This window comes from Alosa sapidissima, chromosome 7 (genome assembly GCF_018492685.1).
Source record: "Alosa sapidissima isolate fAloSap1 chromosome 7, fAloSap1.pri, whole genome shotgun sequence".
In the NCBI taxonomy this organism is placed as follows: Eukaryota; Metazoa; Chordata; class Actinopteri; order Clupeiformes; family Clupeidae; genus Alosa; species Alosa sapidissima.
The window spans coordinates 26,891,896-26,909,383 of record NC_055963.1 but is presented as its reverse complement, the minus strand read 5'-3'; the positions used below and the strand labels follow the sequence as shown (position 1 = coordinate 26,909,383).

The 17,488-nt window shown below is 43.5% G+C and overlaps 1 protein-coding gene across 10 annotated transcripts in view; it reads right to left on the bottom strand.

Moving 5' to 3' along the window:
* Positions 1 to 16,782, bottom strand: part of rerea (arginine-glutamic acid dipeptide (RE) repeats a) — a 55,303-nt gene extending 38,521 nt beyond the window's left edge. For 7 of the 10 annotated variants that reach the window (XR_006032740.1, XM_042097426.1, XM_042097427.1 and 4 more), the window contains exons 1-4: positions 16,650 to 16,782; positions 13,926 to 14,022; positions 10,910 to 11,014; positions 1,366 to 1,414 (exon numbers count right to left, since the gene is read on the bottom strand). Coding sequence is in view for 9 of the 10 variants with exons in the window: in XM_042097426.1 (XP_041953360.1) it covers positions 1,366 to 1,414; positions 10,910 to 11,014; positions 13,926 to 14,022; positions 16,650 to 16,734 (336 nt within the window). In the remaining variant the exon portion in view is untranslated. Of the gene's footprint in view, positions 1 to 1,365; positions 1,415 to 4,984; positions 5,299 to 10,909; positions 11,015 to 13,925; positions 14,023 to 16,649 lie in introns of those variants that run through there. The other 3 variants (XM_042097433.1, XM_042097437.1, XM_042097436.1) reach the window with 2 other exon arrangements.
* Between the last annotated feature and the right edge of the window lie 706 nt (positions 16,783 to 17,488).

Sequence of the window (17,488 nt, the reverse complement as noted above, 5' to 3'; positions counted from 1 at the left end):
AAAAAACAGTTGTTTGTGCGAAGGCTGTAGTGTTACACTTTGTTACTGTCTGTGTTATTGGTAAACAGATGTTCTCAGTGGAGAAGCTAACACTAACTATGGCTACTCAAGTGTGTGAGGGCCCGGCCAATTCTGGAATTGATTGTTGGCTGCCGTAAAGTCAAATTATAGATACTTTAATACATATTTATAATACTGTGAGTCTATAGTTCCGCATTACGTGTTTTACTCTTTTTACAAAAGGTCATTGTTAACGGCAACCATTGCCCTCTTATCATGCTGTACCTACTCAATAATACAGTCATTACAGAGAACCGGTATCATCAGGACCAAACATGACCCTGTTCATGTATTTTACATTACTTTGGACAATGCAGCCACAAAGGCAACACTAAAGGAACAGTTAACTGGACCTGCACTTGTAAATCGATCCTTGGTTGAACTGAACGGCTTCAACGGAGGAACAAACATTGGAGAGTGAGGGATCCTATTCTTTGCTCCAGTCTAATCTATCCGAGTTCACACGTGGCTGTGCAGTTGGGAGCTGAATGATTGGTTCATGACGCGGGAGCTACTGGAAGTCGTTTCGGCAGAGTGCGTGTGATGTGCAACTCGGCTTTCTGTTTCATCCGCTCCCGTTGGAGCCGTCAACAGGGCCTGCCTGGCACTGTAATTATTCCACGCGAGAGCTGTGTGGGCTTCAAAAAATCGTCTGGCAGTAATTGCTGGTGCCGTTCCGCCTTTTATTTTTTCGTCGGGTCCATCTTTTGCCCTACCTCTCAACACAGAATGAAGATTTTTCTGGAAGGTTGGGTGGCCATGTTACATCTCATATCTGAGCAAGACCTGACATCTCTATTGCTGCTCTCTTTCTCTCTCTAGCTCTCCATTATTGAGAGGTCACACCAACTTATGGTTAGAGATTAAAGTTTGATTTGATATTGGTTATTCATATATACACATATGTGATGAAGATATTATAACACAAACAGCCCCAAAGCCATAGCATTTTTGTGTTCTTTATGTGTGCTATCTTTTAATCTTTTTAAATATACTACGTATTGCTTATATTTATTCTCTCCATTGTGCATATTAAGAGTCTGTGGATAAGCTAAATGGGAGGTAGCACCGAACTATTCCTTTTAAACGCTGTATTTGAGAGGTGAGAAGAATTTTGCAGGAATTACTATGATGCACAGGTGGGACTGTCATCGTCTTGTCCAGTGTGTCTAGGCAGTTGACTGAGGTGTGTTGTGCGCCCTGTAATGCCTGTGATCTGAACAGGTTGAAAGTTACAGGTGGAGGGTTGTGGGCAGGTTTCGTGTGACATGTTTAGTATGGGTACTGTGAGGGGACACACTGTACCTGGTGGCTGGGACCCACTCGGATCTCCCCTTGTGTGCTGTTTAGCCGCCTGCAACACAAAAGAGGAGGGAACATATTGTGAGAAAACACAGAAACATTCAATCAAATAGAGAAATCTCAGTACACCTCTGAATGATTTAGAGTCTAGTCTAGGAGATCAGTTTAGCATGTAATCATGGTAAGGAGATATCCATCTCAGTTTTAAATAGCGACTGCATGAAGCTGGTGAGATTATTAGGTGATACATCTGGTGATCATAACACAGCCTTATCCTCCTACTGAGCCCAACAGAAACAAATGTGTATTTTCTTTTGTTCCAGGGCCCAAGGCACACAAACACAAACAAACAAAACAACACTGACTTGTGGCACACTGAGGAGAACAAAGAGGCTGAAAGAGTGAGCTCCCGGCAAAGCCTCATTGTTTAGGCGGAGAGGTACAGTACACCACCTCACCCCACCAGCCACCCCGCCCCCCCACCTCCTCAAAGCGAGAGATGATATGAGGGAGTAGCGGCAGGCACCGCTGAAATGGCTGCCGTGGCGAAAAAGAGAGCCGGTCGCCATGGCAACCACAATTTAATAACAGTGTTCCGATCTCCAGCTGCAGTGGATTAAAGAAAATGACAAGACTCCCCCTCTCCTCTCTTTTTTTATGCCCCCCTTTTCCAAAAAAGCCCCTTTCCGGTTGCCAGGGCAACGCAAGAATATTTTTCATATAGCCCCTGCATGCGAGAGAGCAGCCCAGAAACTGTCACGATGATTTGCATCCGGAGAAACTCTCACTCCATTCGCGGTGAGGTGGGGGTAGTAAAGGGGCTTGAGGTGGGGTGGGGGGGTCAGGCTGAACCTGGCTGGAAACCGGAGAGGCTCTAGCTCAGCTTGCTTGCCTGCTTGTGTTTCAAGTCTTCAAATCATAAACCTCTCTTCTGACTATGTTTCATAAACACCAGTCTCCCCCCTACACTCCTACACAACCACATCCTCTGTGTGCAGGAACGGTCTGAAAGGAGAGGTCCATACGGCGGACAGATGCACAGGGCACAGAACAGGCTGAAATATTAAACAAATCTCCCCCATGAAAGAGAAATATGTTAGAAAATAAATGAAGTAGGCTGGGGATTAAGTAGCTCTTTCTTCAAAAAGCAAAGGGGGAGTTTCGCCATAACTTACAGGCAAACACTTAACACCGTTCTCAACTATGTATTTTCTTACTCCCGTGCAGATGGACAGCAACAGCGTTTGAAACAGTCTTGCCAAGAGCACATGCTGAGTGTAACGTGCAAAAACCAGGTGATCTCTCGACAATCCACTTTCAGCTGTGTGTCGAGTCCGCGAGACATGGCCTGGGAAGTGCAGCAGAGCTCCTGAACACGTCTGCTATAAAGATTTTGGCAGAGCCAGGGCGGAGAAACGACAGGCGCTTGCACAGGAGATGGGGATCTATAGGCAGCCATAGCACAACCTTTACAAAAGTCTTGGCACTGAAACGTTTAGAGGGAATTCCTCCAAGCAAGATGGTCAGAAAGTGAGCAAAAACAGATGTACGAAATGTATGTGTACATCTATATAACATGAGATGCTGAATTTTTTGACTTTGTATTTTGAAAAACATCTCAGGAGGAGTCGGTCATGTTTGTCATCCATCAAACAGCCATAAAATAAATAATATTATAAGCTATCCATCAGCCAACCCATCTGCAGAGACCAAATCTCTGTTCCACATTATTCAGCTGGCCACAAGTTTGCACATATCACCCAATAACATAAATTCCAGAATTCTGAACTTTTGCATGGTGGGCTATGGATATAACTTTGTTTCTTTGTTCAACAGAAAGGACACCCCATTGATGTCCTACTGAACAACATTTTATAACCCCAGAATTAAGAGTGCATAATCCAAATTTAACGGTGTATTGCATATTCCTAACAATATCACTTAAGACTTTGTATACCCTCTTGTTCAATAACCTATTATGCCAAAAATGGAAGCTTAAGCACTAATACTACTACAACAACTACTACTACTACTAATAATAACAATAATAACAACAACAACAACAACAACGTCATATTAGATATAACAAGTAACTAGAATCTATACATCACAAATCTAACAAATGTCTTTATGCCAAGAACAATACAACACACAGACTTTGTTCTGTTGTAACAGTCTTTGTCTGTTGAACAGACAAGACTGTTCAACAGACAACACAACAACAACAAACTTCATTCATAAAGTTGGCTATTCAACTGCACTTTATCTGATCCAGTGTGTGTGTGTGTGTGTGTGTGTGTGTGTGGGGGGGGGGGGGGGGGGGGGGGATGGGTCAGTTTAGCCCCAAACCTTGTGTCCACAAGTCATTTTCCTTCATTGCAGCTCTCAGAGACTGGTAATGCTTTTATGGACTTATTGCACCATAAATAAGCATCTAAAACAGGACCCATGTTAAAATTAATTTCATGAGTGATACCTTACCATTTGACTTTCATCAGAAATCACATTAAAAATCCACAACTACAATACTGAAGAGGTTAACGTCTGAGTATAATGGATTTATTACTCTTACAAAGCTACAGTTTTATATTTATAACACAACACAGGATCAAAGTAACACAATAATGCTATAAATAATAAGTTGTGCTCATGAAGTCATGAATTTACTTCATCCACAACTTTTCTAAAGCCCAATTAATTGTTTTTATTTTTCCCAAGTTCAAGTTGTTTATTTTGCTTTCCTCTGCTTGATATATTGTTCATAGTTTGTATTTGCCTATTTGTCACCAGTGTGCATCCTTACAATCCAAGGTAGATTAGGCATGCCCCACTAGGTCTTCTGTAGTAACTTGTCAGTCGTCACGACAGTTTTCTGAATGAAATGAGCATCCAATCCACCGCAAATACTCTGCACAGCATTTAACTCGACCACGAACAGTAATCAAGACAAACCCCGCCCCTTCCACCAATCTCATCCAATCCTCGCACGACTGTAACACTGTCATAACATTGCATAAATACATCGAAAGGTCCAAACTTTTCTTGATATTAATGCTAACGCAGACGCTACTTCATAAGGAATCATAGTGCTTCTGCACAATGAGCATAAACGTACACAAAGCTCCCAGATACCTCCAACGCCATGTCATCTCAATTGTAAACACGAGAACATAAAAGTACTGCAAAATGGAGTCCCTAATGCACAGCTTCTCTTTCTAATAAGGCAACAATAATAAGAACGTTGCTTCACCAACAATAGCCTACTAGTCGCTACACTGCCATGGCAGATGTGCATGCTGCGGTTACATATTTGAATGAATAAATTGTAGCCGCGCTGGAAAATGTAACGTTAGCCAGACGACTTCCTACAAGCCACTTCGCTAAAGGTTTATGATGTGTATTCTACAATGCCACTACACAGCGAATACCGATTATATTCCATGCATGCTGGTGACATGCGTTCGCGATAACAATTGATGTCATTGACAAAGAAATAACGATACGCCGGCAAGAATAAAAACCACAAAGGTAAACACGTCAGCGAGTTCAGATGGAACAGAGACAGCAGCAAGTACAGCGCAGATTTACAGCTTAACAGGTGAAGCCGAATGTGCAAACCTACCTTCGCGGACTGAATAAGTCGTCCATGATGCAGACGAGGCTATTGCGTTTTTAAATTTGACAGTTTGTTGGCCAAGGTGGTTTACACAAACTCTCCTTTCGCACCTATTTCTAGGTACTCAAAATGGAGGCTCGGGCAATCGCTCGGTGAGATTTTCACTGAGCTTGTGCTGTGACCTCAGCCTTCACGCGCCGCGTACAGAGTTCCCGTTCCGACAGACACAACTGAGCATGTGCCACGACCTTACACACAGACACACGCTGGAAACGCAATCCATCTCCTCCGCACGTCTGCTCCATAAACAAGGCCGAGTCGCGAGGTTGCTGACGCCCCGTACAGCATACCAAACAAGCGGAGCGGGGAGGGAGGGAGACAGCCGGAGAGGGTGATAGACTGTGATTGAGTGGGGCCCCAGCAAAGGGGGCTCGCAATAGGCAACAGCGGAGATGTATCGCAGCGACTATGCAAGCCCCCAGATTCTCAAGCCCTCTTTCCCCCCCTTTTCATGATTTCCAGGGGAAAATGGAAATCCTTTATTGTCACCTCACACTGACTGTTGTGCCAGCCCTCTATAATAGCTTTGCAGGGTTTATTTTCCTTAAGGGAGCACATCTTTACCAGCAGGAGTTTGCCTTCATTTCTGGTTGCCTTTCATTTATGGAATATAAAATTAGAGCCTATGCCAGCACAAACATATCTGCAAATGTTCAATTAAAAAGATAAAGATTCTCCCATGTTGTATCATTTCAATATCTCACTTCTACATCAAGGGTGTCTAAACAAAAGAAACATTTGAACAACTCCAGTCTGAATAGGCTAGTCTTGTCTATGGTTTAAATGGGATTGGGACTTTTAATACAAATCTAAGTATATCTACTGAAAAGGTGGCTTTGTTCAAAATGTACATGTTTCGAGCTCTTCTCTCATCAAGGTTGTATAAGTGTTCAGACTTGGGAAACAATACTGAAGGTGGATTGCAGAACAACTTGCTGTACTCTTGGAGAGCTTAACAAACACAGCATTGTACCCCAGTTCTCGGGGACAATTCCATACTAAAATGTTTGTATTGTAATTTGTAATTTTAACAACTTGCCAAGTGGTGCATTAGTTTCAGAGGGGAAAATGTTTGTCAACTCTGATAAACAGTGATAAGCAGTTAAAGTGCAGTATAATTATCTCCAAATGTTTATGTGCATACATACGTATGGGTCTGTAAACAGAAGGTTCAGAGGGAAAAAAACTGTAATTATACTATTTCATCTAGACTACATTCAATCACAATACAGATACACCCATATTGAACCACAGCTGCTTCAACCAGTTTTAAAAGGAGAGCTGTGTTTATTAATTATTTTGCTGCAACAAGCAAAGAAACAAAACTATGTTATAGCCTACTTCAGTAATACCATCTTTTTTTGTTTTGGAAAGCCCTGCAATGATACATCTGGTTGTAATAGAAAAATAAAGAGAAGTATAACAGGGCACAGATCATATACAATATTAATGGCCACTAATGGCTAATGCTTGACCACATCTGCAGGCAGCTAACAAAATACTGTGCTGGAAAACAACGTGGCGGTACATTTCAGCCTCCATGACACTCACTGACTCACACCAGCACGAACCCAGTGACCCTCAAAGTGTTTTAAATTTTTGGGAAATTTGCGTATTTGCCATCTACCCCAGAGTTAGATACTGTAGCTAAAACGAGCTGTAGGCTACCTGCAATAACCCACCTCCAGTAAATTATGCTAAGGTAGGCCAACAGTGTCAAACTGGGTTATTGCACACACAGAGAAGGGTATGTCTTATCTTATCTAACTTGTCTTGCCTTATCAAACTCTTGGGTAGATGGCAAAATAAGCTAATTTCTCAAAAAGTTGGCATCTTTCTTTCACAGCAGCATGTGTGGATATAGGCCATCACAAAACAGTAGTGCCACAAAAAATAAAGATAAGTTGATAAACAATGCTACTGCATTCTGGGAAGGACTATGCATCCTTAAATCTCCAAAGTGAGGCACCATCCCCAGACAAAAAGGTGAAAAGTATAGCATACACAAGTCACCCATAACTTGTACTTTGTAGGCACATTCATAGAATGTGACAGAATGACACAGCTGAGACCGCAAAGACATGGGACCTTTTTGTTATGTAAATATCAGACTGTCCCATTCACAACACTCTAGATTCATGTGGCTGTGCTTTCAGCTACCACATATATTTCATTAGTCCAGTGGTGCAGGTGTACATGTAGGGAATGTTGTAGGGGATATTTCACAAAGGAAGACTTTTTATGGGAATGAGCTCTAGCTCATGATGAACATAAACACATTTAAGCTATTTTGAAAGGGCTTGTTGAATGTCAAATCAGTTTGTAGTATTATGTTTATTCTAAAAATAAAGTTCTGAAAGGTTCTCACTAGGTCTTGTTCCAAGAGGCTGTTACATGTACCACAAGAAATGCGAAACGGCTGGATAAACAGGAGTTTGTATCCATTGGAAGGGAGACTATCACTGTACAAGCTTTGTTTTGTACGACAAATCATATCCTTTGACAATGAAATTGCAAGATATTACACAACCACAGAGAGAACCGAAATAGTCCAGCTATCAAATTATTATGCAGCCCATTAAAGTATGTATATGGAGACAAGGGAATCCTACTCCCTAATGCAATGCATAGGGGTGAAATGATACATTGATATACGATTCAAAGCTCACTGTTTGGCCATCTAGGCAATCACCAAATAAGACTGAAATCAAATTAGGATCTCAAACTCATTTATTCACTCCTTGTGCAAAGCACAAAAGTAAAATATCTATCTCTTAAAAGAGTACTTTACAAACTACCTTCCTGAAATTGGAAAAAATAAGAATAAACAGTGTTTCCCCTACAATGTATTCATCAGCGGCGCAGCGCCGCTCCGGGAATTCAAGCGCCACTGCAAAAAAAGTTGCCTAATTAAAAAAAAAAAAAAAATAGACGCAAGTGAACTTCAGGAACAGCTGCCGTTTGTTCAGGTTTCATGTCAACAAATAATAGTAGGCTAACTTTCAATGAAGGCGCAGTCAGGGATTCTACAGGAGATCACGCTTGTTTGTGTTTATGTTTAAGTTTATTAGCAGATGCAATTTTGTGCAAAAAAACGTAGCCTACATTATGTTAACCAAGGAACCAAATTAAACACGCCAGCGAGATAGCTCGCCCCTACCTTCAGCCTATTCCCAGATAAATTCCACGCATTGTTTTGTTTTTGTTTGTGATACAGGCAATGCTTTCAAGCCCTGTGTTGCTAACATACCTAGGCTGTGAAACTAAGGTCTAGCTAGCCTATTGGTGGGTTTAATTGAATTTGAGTAATAGGATACGCAATCATTTACATCTGAGATAGTTTTCTAATTCCTGTAGAGCTCACCAAAATTATAGATATGATACAAGACACTTATATACACACTGCTATAATCCAAGATAGATTTTCTTCAAGTTTTTGAGCATTTATTTTACCAAATGACATGGGAAACATAATTAATTTCATTCACATATTCTTATGCACAATGCACAACAACGCTACTAAGTTAGCTTAAAACCGTGAGAATCAAGCCTCACGGGTCGTCACGGCATTAAAGTGACAGGCACTCAATAAGACTTGCACAGCACTGTATAAACTATATAGACTTCTTTTTCATGTCATTACACTGTATTGTAATGGCATGAAAGAGAAGTCTATATAGTTTATACAGTGCTGTGCAAAAGTTAAGACACCCATGCCGAAATTGACTAAAGGGAGGAATAAAAAGGCTTCCTACGATCAACAGCACCGCTGCTGGAAAAATTTCTAGGGGAAACACTGATAAATCATGTCAAATCACATGTTAACAAATTGTGTCTTCTTCAACTTCTGAACACCTTATATTGCCATATATTTGACAATATTTGAACCATGAAATGACACGGTGCATTGTGATGGTTGGTATTGCACTTTTCTTTTTATCACAATATTAATCCAAATAATAACAACAATAATGAACGCAAATTGATAAAAAAAATGCTCTTCAGTTATATCGGTTGGTGAATGAGCAGTAGCCTAATATTTCTTATTGAACATGCAAACCAACTTGCCTTCTATCTCACAGTTAATTTAAACCTCAAGTTCAAACATGCGACAAGACAAGCATTTCAAATGCAACTCATTGTCTGAAAACTTTTGCATAACACTACAGGACAACAACTGGCATCCATAAGCACACCATGACCTGCACAGAACGGGTATCTGAGAGCAGGACTATCTTCTCTTGGTTGGCCATCTCCACTTCCGGTGATCTCACCATCTTGATTTGCACAGGGACACAAAAGAAAACATCCTTCCACAGACTAGGCCCAACGTCTCTCCATCGAGCCAGACGTCACACGGCACGGAGAGAAGGTATCTGTGTTCGTGACTTAGCACGAACCGGGGGCTGAGCCAGGAGCATATGTTTAGCATTAAGAGCTCCACTGCGGAGGCAAATGAAGTGAGAGAAAGCTGCAGAACGGGAAAAGTGAATTTATCACCCAATATTTTCTGCCAAGGCAGAAATGTAAAATAATAAAAAACATTGGCGCGGGATGATAAACAGCTAGGGAATGGGCGATGGATCCAAATAACCTCATTTCACTCTTGCAAGCGTCCGACCTAGCAGTCTATGTGGAGAAGAATTTCTGAAGGAAATGGTAATTCAATCCCCAAGCTAAGAAGCAATGGCCACCAGCCGAGGGGTTTTGTAACAAAGCTTACTGCAAAAAGTGCCGATCATCTCACCTTTACACTAGTATTAAAGAGAATGACTTATGAAGTGAAGGAAGTGTATGAGAGAGATAATGAGTGCGTGTGTGTGTGTTGTGGAGGAGAGAGCTTGTGAGTGTTGGGATCTCCATGTAGGGTCGGGCACTGCGTGTGTTTATCTCGAGAGGCCAAGAACTTCTGCATTTTTAAAGGCTGCTTTCAAACAGGTGTGGGTGATCCCAATTAAGCACTCTAGTGCCTTCCGCCAGATAATGCGCTGCGGACACAAGGTCTTTGAGAGACGGGGGTCCTCACACCTCACGCATAAGATGAAGAGTATGCTAAGCAACTTTTATGCAAGTGCAACTAAATCCAACAAAAGCATTTGAGTATGCTACCTAACACCCACTACTTTACCAACACCCACTACTTTTCTCTATGATCAATGACATGAACTGAAGAAAGTGCACAACATTCATTTCAACAGACACTCCACAAATGACAATAAGAAAGGTTCTAAACCAAAAAAGGCTGGGTGACCCACTGGTGTGCAAGCACAATATAGAAGACTCCTTGACATCACCATAGCAATGAATGAAAGAAACAGTAACAGACAAATAGCAGCGAACAGAGCGGATTATTTTTTTCCCACTGTGGTTTTTGATGACACAAAGCCATTTCATGGAGGGAAGCAAATAAAGGATCACTGGGGATCATTTATCACTGACTCACACAGTGCAAAGCTGCAGGTCCACTCCTCACACGGCAACAATGGTCCAGCGCTTTATGTCACCGAGCAAAACTGCTGATGTCGAGTGTGTTGGACTACGGGTCAGAGGAGGGGTTGGCCGCAGTGTGTTTTTACAACCTCCACGACAACCTGCCACCTCCCCCCCAGGTCAGAGGAACAGCCATTCACGCTCTGCAGTCGGGCCTCACGTGACTGTGATAAGATTATCCTGCAGTTGCTTGGAGGGAGAGAGGGGCTGGGGCTTTGGGGGAAATGCTCAACAATGTATGCACAAACCAGGCATGTGATGGCGCACAAACCAGGCATGTGATCACACACACAACAAGCCTTGCTGGGACATCGCCGGGGGCTGGCCAAAAGTGGGGATACAGGGATGGTTGGAGGAAGGAGGGGTGGGGTCAGTCCTTACCTTGTCTCTGGGTTGTATCCCAAGATATAGAAGAAGGAGTCGATGCGGGCTTTGAACTCCCTGGCGGCGAATATGTCGGAGAAGTGGGTGATGTTACACTTTCCCCTGTACCCAAACAACAACAAAATATAGGTTAGCTCGGGAGAAAAAAAATAAAAAAAACAATGTCAATGTTATGTTTGGTCTTGTGGTCGTCTGAAAGAACACTACTGAAAACTGTAGTGGGAGGTGTGTGGGTGTTATTGTTGTGTGTGTGTGTGTGTCTCTTTCTGTGTGTTTGAAGTGGAGGAACAGGAGAGAAGCTGTCTCTCTCGCTGTCATCAACACCAGCAGCAGGTCTCCAGTCTCCTCCAACTTTCATTCCTCTCCAGGTAGATAGCTCCAGCTCAAGCCCCAAATAAAAGATGAATGCTAGCACTACACACACACACACACACACACACACACACACACACACACACACACAGCGCGGCTACATCTTGATAGCATTTTATATTCTGATACATTTTCGTTCTCTGCACTACCTCTCTGTTCTCTCTCCCTTTCCTGCTCGTTTTTCTTCTCGAGTGTCTGAGCCTATCAAAATAATAGGCATCACAGTGGCCCGGGAGCCCTACTGAGACACAATACACCTCGCCGCCTCCGCCAGATAAAAGGCGTGCGTGGGTCCGACACCGCCATTACGGCATCCCACTGGAATTCGGCAAAGTTGATCTAAAGCCCTGTAATAAGTCAAATCAAAGGGGGGGCCTTGGCGGCGGCAGAGGTTGCAGCTAATTTGCCCTGAAATCAGCGGGCCCTGGGATGTGGCTTTGTGCACGGCTGCCGCCGCTGCCTCTGCTGCAGAGCTTCCAGATGGTTTGTGTTAAGGAAGGCGAGAGGGAGGGAGGGAGAGAGAGAGAAGGAGGCAGGAAAAGAAAGATGTAGAATGAAAAAAAAAAAAGACTTATAAAGGAGAGAAAACAAGAGGATATCTGGTTTCAAGATCCAGACAATAACTGAGCTGGTCTTCCATTCCTTATTTTGGAGTCGGGAAAAGAGGAGCCCTAGATAAGAGACTGTCTGCGTGGGGAGGGGGTAACCAGTTGCTGCAGACATAAAGATCACCCAGTGGATTTCCCTGCTGGCTTTACAGCTGCCATCACTATAGCTAACAACTCAGCTATCAGAATAATAGAACAGAGACTGTTCCATACTCAGAGAGGCATCTGTAGTACCTTGGATCACACCTACAAATCCAAACATGTAGCATACTTGAACACATATTTGCATGGAGAAATGCATGCTGAAATGTACAAACAGAAGCAAAAAGGCAAAGCTGAGCTTCATAAAACTAAGTCAACACACTTTGACTCTGTCCACACAGTGAGTGAATGCACACCTGTGTGTGTGTGTGTGTGTGTGTGTGTGTGTGTGTGTGTGTGTGTGTGTATGTATGTATATGTATGTATGTATGTATGTATGTATGTATGCAGGGATTAAAGTGAAAATAAAAATTGTTTGACAGAACTTTTTTCAGGCCATAAGTCATACGTTGTTCATATCTACCTATAGAGATAGCACCCCTTTTGCGGTCGCGACCTATTGGTTTTTAATGTACAAAAAGATGCAAACAGCAAAGTAAAGGGAGTATTCGCCTTATTCACACGGCGGCCATTGCTTAAACCAAAACGAGGCTACAGGGTACACTTACTATATAATTAATGCCACCTACAGGTGAATGCATAGAACATAACAATCCTATGGTTTGTGTACCCTGTAGCCTCGTTTTAGCCGCCAATGGCCGCCATGTGAATAAGGAGAATTGAGAGTGTTCTTGATTGAGATTGAGTTTTCCTGATGAACAAAAATATATTTTAGTACCATCCCTGGCCATTGCTAATTAGCCATTGCTGTTCTTTTCTACTGCAGCAATATTGTAGGCTTTATAAGGCTTTAACACACTCTTATTTAATTACTTCAGGCCAAAAGTGTTTAAAGGGGAGATTTTTTTCTTGTTAATATGCAATTGGGTTAACGTTTGCAAGACTTCCCATTTCCTCATCAAAGTAACAAATCAGAACATTCTAGATATTGTTCATATTTCCATTGTTGCCTCATCCGCATTTAATGAAAACATGGTAATTTTGAGTTTTACAGACAACTCAGTTTTCCAATGAGCAGCAATACTGTGTGTGCTCATGCAGGAGGTCTGCGCATTTGATAACGACAATCTGGAGACGGTGCTTTTGTCTTCAGCAACAGATTGTATAAGGTTGACAAGAGGTTGCGATATGGTGAGGGACAGGTCGTGTTGCGCTATGAAAGAACATGCGTAGCCTACTTGCTAAACATAAAAACGGTCAGCCATAGATCAACGTAGCCTACCTCTGTCGTGGTGGCTAGTTGCACCAGGTAGGGAAGATGTCCTGAAGTGCACGAACGTTAACCTTATGGCGGTCTTCTGATTGGTGGCGTGCTAAAACGTTTTCCTATTGCATCCATAAACAATTTTCTTGCAGCGAACCGCGCAAAAGCAAACCCCTGGCACTTTAATTTCTTTACACCATGGCTTTACACATAATGTTAGTTGCATTGATTAAAAACTGTAACAATAATAGTAGCCTACATCGGGTGGCATAGAAGGCTGTCTGTTCAAGGTCATAGGTGACACCCAAAATGAATGACCTCCCCTGACAAGAGTTCGCGATAGTAAGAAATTGTCTACATTGATGCACGGAAAGAACACAGCCTACGCTTCTTCTCCGAATTCGCACAGAGCTCACAATATCATATCCAAAAAAGTGAAACGGATTGGCCGACCTCATCAGCTGTCTCTAATGTGTCACTATAATCCAACTTTTAGACCGTTATAGTCCTCCATACGTGTTCTTTGAAAAAAAGCAAAAGGTGAGTCCCCCCCCCTCCTATTTTTTTTTCTCATCAGATCTGCATCGATCTCAAATATGATATTTCTAAAATCAAATTGACGGAAATCCGTCCTATTACGGAGAACTTTAATCCTTGTGTATGTTACCTGAGGGCAGCAGCATGGTACGTGTCCACATAGTCTGAGATGAAGAGCTCTCTGCTCTTGACAACGGGGTCAGTGATGACCAGTTCCCGACCAGAGTCTGCAGAGGCACACATATGAAAGACAGGGTCAGCACACAGGTGTACAGGTACTACTCACACACACACACTTTCTCTCTCTCTGACAAGCTACTCCCAGAGCCGAATGCCTTTACAAAAAAGTGAACATATAATCACAAGTGAGTACACAGACACATCCAGTCACACAAATACACATACACATATATCCACACACTGCAAATGTTAGTATTTATGTGAAGTAAGACAGTAATTACCACATGACAACCAAGCACATAATCAATAAGAGTCTGTGGTAATTCACCTCCTAAAGGCCGGCATTTAAAATGGAAAATGAAAGTCAGCAGAGAATTATTCCAGCGACTAAAAAAAAAATATTCTGAATTTTTCAAGGCAAGATGCATGTGTTGAATTGCTCTAAGCCAGTTATTATTCTAGGTTAGTGGGTTTTAAGTGGAGGCTCTGCCCAAATATTAGACCACTGGGAAGGAAAACACCAACTGTGTGTGTGTGTGTGTGTGTGTGTGTGTGAGAGCGAGTGAGCCAGTTTCCTTATCCATAATCACTGTGCTGCAGTGTGAGAGAGCAGACATGGGGTTTGGTGTGCGGCGCAATGACATATCAGGCGATAACGAGACTGCTGTCTGTCTGTCTGTCTACAGCGGCTGCCTCAAAGAGAGAGCTTATTACAGCTGGCTGAGACGTATTATGAGTGGGCCGGGGGGTGGGGAGGAGGTTGTGTGTGTGGCCATCATTACTGTGCCAAATGCCACCACACACACACACAGACACACGATGAAGCCTGTAGATGAGCGTTTGTCATATTTCCATGTCGCTCTCCTTCTCCCTCCTCCCTCGTAGGCTGGGGACAATCACAGGCGGCCATGTCAGACAGCTTGTCTGTGCCGTGCACTGCACAGTCTCTCTCCCTCCCTCACTCTCTCTCACACACACACACACACACTCTAGAGTGCGGATCGGGCCGCAAATTTCTGTCCGAACCCAGCCCGCGTCCGACAGAGTTGCGTCCGAACCCGACAGGCATTTTCATTTTTATGTCCGAACCCGACCCCGACGCAGATGATGCCTCAGTTATTCCCATGCTAGTGATTAAACATTCACGTTTGTGGATGGCCTGTCTTTTTAGCCCATTAAACAGAACACACAACAAATTGTCTACAGAATCAGATGAGCGTGCAAGCACACAGGTCACACACAGCGCACATTAACACAAGAGGCCCAAGCAAGCATAGCCTATTAAAATAGAATTCTTGTCTTATCATTGACGAAAAGTCTTGAAATGAACTGCAACAGTCTTTGAAACTACAGTGCCTCTGTCACTGATCCACATGCAGCATCGACATTAATTGGGGCAACTCGAGGAAATCCTCATCCAGTTGAACGAGACGACCTTATAGCCTACCGGTAGCCTATGTCTTTACCACAGTATGCAACGCAAATAATCTTAAAATCTCCTGATAGGCTAACAAATTTTTAGTGTCACCCAAGACTGTGCTTATGTGCATATGTGCGAAATGTGCATAACCATTTGTTTATGTAGTCGTGACAAACGCGTGTGCATTTCAGGTGGCATGCCTGAAATGCATTGCACGATAAACAAATCTTGCACACAGGGAGAAAGCTATTAGGTATTTTTTACATTTTACTTTTTTCTGAAAAAACAAACGTTTGCATCATGTAAAGCAGACCTGTTGGTTACCCAACATAATAAAGAATTTTAAATGTAAAGCTTCCAATGCATATCGCCCCCATGTGTCCGAACCCGAACCGAACCCGACTACAATTTCGAAATATTTGTCCGAACCCGACACGACCCGTCGGGCTCGGGTCGGGTAGCCACACTCTAACACACACACGCCTATGTGTCTGACAGACAGCCAGGCAGCTTTAAGGAATGCCCAAAGAGTGTGGGGAGGGTGTGTGTGTGTGTCTGTGTGTGTCTGTGTGGGTTGCTGGGTAAATGTCGGCTGATTTTATTAGAGCTAAATCAAAGCAGCGTTGCCTCTGGCTGCTGGATGCACTCTGGAACACCCCGCGAGTCTGCCACACTGCTGCCATTTTACCCACCAGCCCCCTGCTCACTATGTATGGGGCCATACACATGTGTGTGAGGGAGGAAGGGGGGTGGGGCTGACTGATGTTCTGCTTTCAGGTGTGTGTGTGTGTGTGTGTGTGTGTGTGTGTGTGTGTGTGTGTGTGTGTGTGTGTGTACTATGGGGACCATGTTGGAGATGAAGCTATTTGCACTTGACGCGCTCACTATCCCCGGGGGCCTGGCGTTTGATTTGTTTTCCACGGGAGGGTTGCCAAGGGAACAAAAGCAAATGATGGCCATGCCTGGCGTGATCTCCAGCTCCTCCGGCTGCACCTGAGAAACGCTTCACCGCGTCATGAACCCCTCGTTTTACATCTCATTAATGAAGAGAGTGATGGACAGAGGGACCACCGGAGAACAAGAAAAGGGCTGAATATAAAGAAAGAGGGAAAACGGGTGGCAGACGCACTAGATGGAGATGACAAATCTTGAACACCCAGAAGTCCTCTTTTGGTGCACAATTTGCTTGTATACATCAACTAAAACACTCTCACACACACACACACACACACTATATAGGATAAAGCAGCTCACCGTTCTCGTTGTTGCGGTCCTGCACCAGGTGCTGGTAGACCGAGTCGGGCACCTCAGACTGGCGGTAGTACCACTTCACATTCATCAGCAGATGGTCCCGTTTGCTCTGCAAAACACAAACAGACAGGGAACACAATAAGCCATAAACATCCAACACTGCAAACAGACAATGCGTGTTTGTTAATGGCTGCACAAACCGAGCTCTGTTTGGCAGATGAGGAAAGAGGTGGTGTGTGTGTGAGTGTGTGTGTTGTGGTGGGGGTTGTGCCGCCCCCACCCACATTTAAGCTGGCCAAAAAACCTGCTGTAAGAGCCAGTCAATTAAAAAGGGATTGAGCGCATTTAAATCTTTAATAAAGTAAACAAAGCGTTCTCCTGCATGGATATAAACAGAGCCAAATCTGGACAAGAAGAGTTTATGTTTCCACCACACAGAGCCCGCGCCCCCTCCCCCCCCCCCCCCTCCCCTCCTCCCTCCCTCCCTCCCTCCACTGCTCGTTCGTGCAATGAAATGCAGTCATTTTTCCATATATTTCACAAATGGGCACATAAAATGCATTTCAATTCCTAGCACTGCATCTGTCTGGAACAGGGACCCATCATGTACACACACACATACAGATGTGAGAGCGACAGAAGAGAAGACAGAAAGAGAGAAAGAAAGAACGAAAGGAAAGAAAAACGAAAGACAGAGCGAGAGGTCTGGCGTCATCAAGTCAGCCGGATACTCACCTCTCAGCGCCTGCACTTTGAACTGTGCCACCCGCTGTCAGAGAGGGGGACTGCATGCAGCTGCAACAAACAGGAGTGGGGGGTGCACTACGTGCAGACCAGCAGCA